This window comes from Myotis davidii, unplaced genomic scaffold, assembly GCF_000327345.1.
Source record: "Myotis davidii unplaced genomic scaffold, ASM32734v1 scaffold1251, whole genome shotgun sequence".
Lineage (NCBI taxonomy): Eukaryota > Metazoa > Chordata > Mammalia > Chiroptera > Vespertilionidae > Myotis > Myotis davidii.
This window is the reverse complement of record NW_006283138.1, coordinates 522,785-527,726: the sequence shown is the minus strand read 5'-3', so window position 1 is coordinate 527,726 and position 4,942 is coordinate 522,785. Positions and strand designations below refer to the sequence as shown.

Genomic DNA, 4,942 nt, shown 5'->3' with positions numbered 1-4,942 from the left:
CACAGTTTGCAGAACTGGGGGCGCAGGTTTGAAAATGTGGGGCTGAGGGAGAGCAAAGCGAGCCCCACGAAGATGCAGCAGACAGAGCGCCAGGCGCAGGCCGCGTGCAGCTGAGCCAGGCAGGGCCTGTGCCTGCGGGGCGCCTGCCCGTGACCAGCAGGGCGGGGGCTGCTGCAGGTAGCCTGCGTGCCGTCCGCGTTTTGTTTCCTACGCTTTTGAACGGATTGAAAGATTTTATTTCACTGAACTCGTATCACGGGTGTAGTGCTGGAAAGCAGCTGCTAGTCACAACCCCTCAGTTAGAAAATAAAAGGGAAAATGGACAAAAACCTAAATTAGAATTTTAAGGACATTTTCGGAACCCTCGCCCGTCATCTGCTTTTCTCCTGAGACAAAGCTGGGAAGCAATGCAGCCAGGACGTCAAAGACTGACAGCTCCCCCCTGTCACCTGGGAGGGAAGGCACCTCCTAGGGCTCCCACAGCCTCTCTTCTCTGCCAGGACCGAATCCCGGGAAAAGTAAGGGAGAGGAGAGCACACGTATGTTCACACTCACTCACCACACGCTCACACACACACTCACACACACAGTCACACTCACACACCCACACGCTCACACACACACACTCACACACACACACATTCACACCTACACTCACCCACACAGTCACAATCACACACCCACATGCTCACACACACACTCACACACACAGTCACACTCACACACCCACACGTTCACACACATGCTCACTCACCCAGTCACATTCACACACTCACACTCACCCACATGCTCACTCACCCACACTCTCACACACACAGTCACATGCTCAGACACACTCACAGTCACATGCACACTTGCACACTCACACAAACTTACACAAACACACAATCACACATACTCATACTCACACACAAAACACACTCAAACTTACACACAAGCACACAATCAGACATGCACATTCACACACCCACTCATGCACTCACACGCTCAAAAACATACGCTTACACAGACTCACACACTGACAAGCACACACACTCGCATGCACACACCCACACACTCACATATACATTCACACACACACCGTCACACACTCACACATGCACACACACCATCACTCTAACGCACATTCACACCCACACACTTGCGCTCACACAAACTCACAATCACACTCACATCCACACTCAAACTCACCCCCCATTCACGCACTCACACACTTACAGTCACACTCATGCACACTCACCCACTCACACACATGCGCACTCACAAACACACACACAAATTCACACAATCACACTCACACTCACATACACACAATCGCATGCACATTCACACTCACCCACATCAACACACATTCACACGCTCACACACAATCACACTCACAGTCACACACGCAATCACACTCACCTTCATATGCTCACACACCACAGTCACACTGACATGCGCACACATAGTCACATGCTCACACACATTCACACTCACCCACATGCTCACACTCACACATACATGCTAACACAAACACATGCACACACGCACACACATGCTCACACGCTCACACAAACACACACAATCACACTCACACACATACCACAGAACATAGAAGTAGGAACATTTTCTTCCTCCCTGGTTTCTAATTGGAAATTTGACATGGGTCATTGCTGTCAGGCGGGTGGGCTTGGGGAAGAATATGGGGTTCAGCCATGCCCCCCGCTTTTTACTGCTGGATTTTCCTCTCTGTCTTTGGTATGAGTCATGGCACTTTCAGGACCCTGTGGTCATCGGAGCGCCTGTATATTCCTGAGATTAAAATGTTCACTTGGAGCTGAACATTTTCTTGTTGAAAGAAACATTGAAAGCACAGCAGGTGTTACTCCGGAGTGCAGACCCTGTGGGGACAGGGCTTGGCCGGGGGGCCCCAGCCTGGGGTCTCCTGGAATGCCCTGCACATCCCTCGCTGTCCCTTCGGACAGACCTGCGTTACAGAACCATCCCAAGTCACCCACCGTGAACTTAAGGGAAAGGTGGTGTTGGAAGAGGAAATGTCACCTTGGGGTGGGATGGAGGTGGTGGGGAGGAGGGCGGCTCCAGGCCGTCGGCAGCCGAGAGCAGTTCCTGAGCGAGCGGCGTCCTTGGCTGGGAGCTGCCCGGCCCCGCTCACAGATGTGTGTCTGTCTTTGTAGATCACGTTCTATGCTCTGGTGAAGGCCACCTACACCCTGGGCTACAGCGTCTCTCTGGCTTCCCTTACTACAGGAAGTGTGATCCTTTGCCTCTTCAGGTAAGTAGCACAAAAGAGCAGTTCTGCAGGAATCGGAGATGGGGGTTGTCCGTTTATGACAGCTGAGCCCATCTGGGGAGGAGAGGAGGCCACGGCCAGAGCACGCTCTGCGCTGAGCCTCAGCAGCGCCCGGGTGCCAGAGGGAAAGACGATGCCAGCATTTACGGTTTTATTTCACTCTCCTGCACACCTTCCATACAGACAGAACACTGGTCTTGGTGAGGGTTCACTTCCGGCATTATTACCAAATACAGCGGCTGTGCAAATGCTGCAAAACACAGAAGCAGCACTTGCCATTGGGCTGTCAGTGTTCCACTGACAGACACTGTAATGTGTTTGAGAATAAAAAGGCGGGTCCAGATTGCCTGGGTTCAAATCCTGGGTCCATCTCTTAGCAGCTGTGTGACCTTTGGCACATTACTCAACCTCTCTGTGCATCTGTAAGCATGGACTCCAGTGGAAGCCACATGGCATGTGGCAGGCTCTCTACATTTGGCCTGTGTTTTCCATGGAGTGTGGCGCCATCTAAACCTCTGCAGCCTTGTTAGTAGCGAATGGCATATGTTGTTTGTCAGGGTGTAGGGTAGAGACTTTGGTCCTACAACAGATGCTTCTGTCTAGAAAACGCTACTAAGTGTATTTAGGATAAACCCATGTCAGGCATCATTGGCATGAAGTAGAAGGAATGATATTGAGCTTATTTTAACAGGGTTTCGATCGTCACATATCTGATGGCTTTTTGCTGAGATATAGTTCACATATTGAGATGAATACATGATATAACAGGTGAAACGTCTTTAGAACCTCACACACTTGAGCATATCTATGCTTGCCAGTTAAATAAGTGAATGAAGAATAGAGCTGTGGCATCAGCAAATGGCAATAAATGGTACTTACCATTTTTCAGGCCTCTCACCTATATCAGGTGGCTGGTAATTCTCAGAAAAAAACATGTACTTCGAAAAATGTTAGCAACATCTATCATATTCTGGTTCTTTAAAAAAAAAAAAAGGCTGGTCCACATGAGCCTTTGTGTACTATCTTCTATGTTTTACTACATATATGGATACATTTTTAAATCTTTATTGTTGAAAGCATTACATACGTCCCCTTGGTCCCCCAATGACCTCTTCCAGCCGTTCCTCCCAGGCCCTCACCACCTCATTGTCTTGTCTGTGTCCACGGGTTGTGCACACGAGCGGAATTATCCACTCGTCTGCTGATGGGCACGTGGGCTGCTTCCAGACCTTAGGGATTATAAATGGTGCTGCTGTGAACATAGGGTGCATACCTTCAAATTTTCCAGCATAAAAAAGAAAGGGAAATGTTAGGAAGGGAAGCTGACTCACGGTAACAAACTAGAAAGAAATATTTCCGCCCTAACCGGTTTGGCTCAGTGGATATAGCGTCGGCCTGCAGACTGAAGGGTCCCAGGTTCGATCCGGTCAAGGGCACATACCTTGGTTGTGGGCACATCCCCAGTAGGGAGTGTGCAGGAGGCAGCTGATCGATGTTTCTCTCTCATCGATGTTTGTAACTCTCTATCCCTCTCCCTTCTTCTCTGTAAAAAAATCAATATATATTTTTAAAAATAAATATTTCCCCTTATTTTCCAAGAGCTGTACAACCCATGTTTTTGTCGTCTGTGGTTGTATTCAGATTGGCCTGTGCGGTGTGTTTACTGAGCCAGACTCCCAGTGTTTGGGAATTATCAGAAACATGGAAGTGACTCTTTCAGAGGCTGGAAGCGGCTTTATGCTATGAATCAGCCCTCTGTGCATGGCCATCGGCAGTCCCTGCTGTGAGACCTCTTGGTTACACAGACGCGAGCCGCGGTGTCCTCTGCTGCTGACAGGGCCGCGACGGCTAGAAACGGCTCCCGGGGCTGAGCAGACTTCGGCTCTGCCCTGGCCTGGGCACGGAAATGCTGTGCCCTCCTGGTCTCCATCTGCCGGGTGGATCGGAGCCACTTCCCTGGACAGCTGTGGGGGAGGGGATAGTAAAGCCCCAGAAAGAGAATTCTGTACTTTCTATCACAGCCCCACACCAACCCACCACCTCCTGGTTTTATGCGGAGAAAGGGGGCCACTTCCCAGGTGCCTCGTAGGCGTGGGTGCAAGCACAGGCCTGGCCCTCGCTGGGGTCATGGCAGCGGCTGCCCTGAACGTGTCCTGTGGTCCAGGCATTTGACTTGACAGCTCTGATCCCCACCGGCCCACAGTAACAGCCGCGATCGCCAGTCCTTCCTGCACGCCTTTTACAGGTGTTTGCAATGTAGTCCTCACGGCCTCGCCACAGCCGAGTGCTCCCAGGGCCCAGTGGCCCCAGCTAGAGGGGGAGGCCATGTGCCCATGCGGAGGCCTGAGCGCGGCCTCCCCCTCCGTGGTGTGCGTGGTCTCCAAGTCTGCTCCAGCGTCACGGAGGAACAGGGCGCAGCCGGCTTATCTGGAAGCCACACTTTGCTCTTGTGTGTGTTGTTTTTAATACCGTATTTGCCGGCGTATAAGACGATTTTTTGGCCCTGAAAAATATGCCTCCAAGTGGGGGGTCGTCTTATACGCCAGGTACACTTCAGATAGACTGCCCATAGTGCTTGCCCCGTGCCATAGTGGCCTCCCGATGCCCGCCCACTTCATTCCACATACCGTTCAGGCATCAGCAGCGCTG

General features: G+C 51.3%; 1 protein-coding gene across 1 annotated transcript in view; it reads left to right on the top strand.

Annotated features, from left to right (window-relative positions):
- Window positions 1-4,942, top strand: part of VIPR2 (vasoactive intestinal peptide receptor 2) — a 54,970-nt gene that overhangs the window by 20,922 nt on the left and 29,106 nt on the right. Inside the window, exon 5 of the mRNA XM_015562803.1 lies at window positions 2,178-2,275. Within this exon, the coding sequence (XP_015418289.1) occupies window positions 2,178-2,275 (98 nt within the window). The remainder of the gene's footprint in view (window positions 1-2,177; window positions 2,276-4,942) is intronic.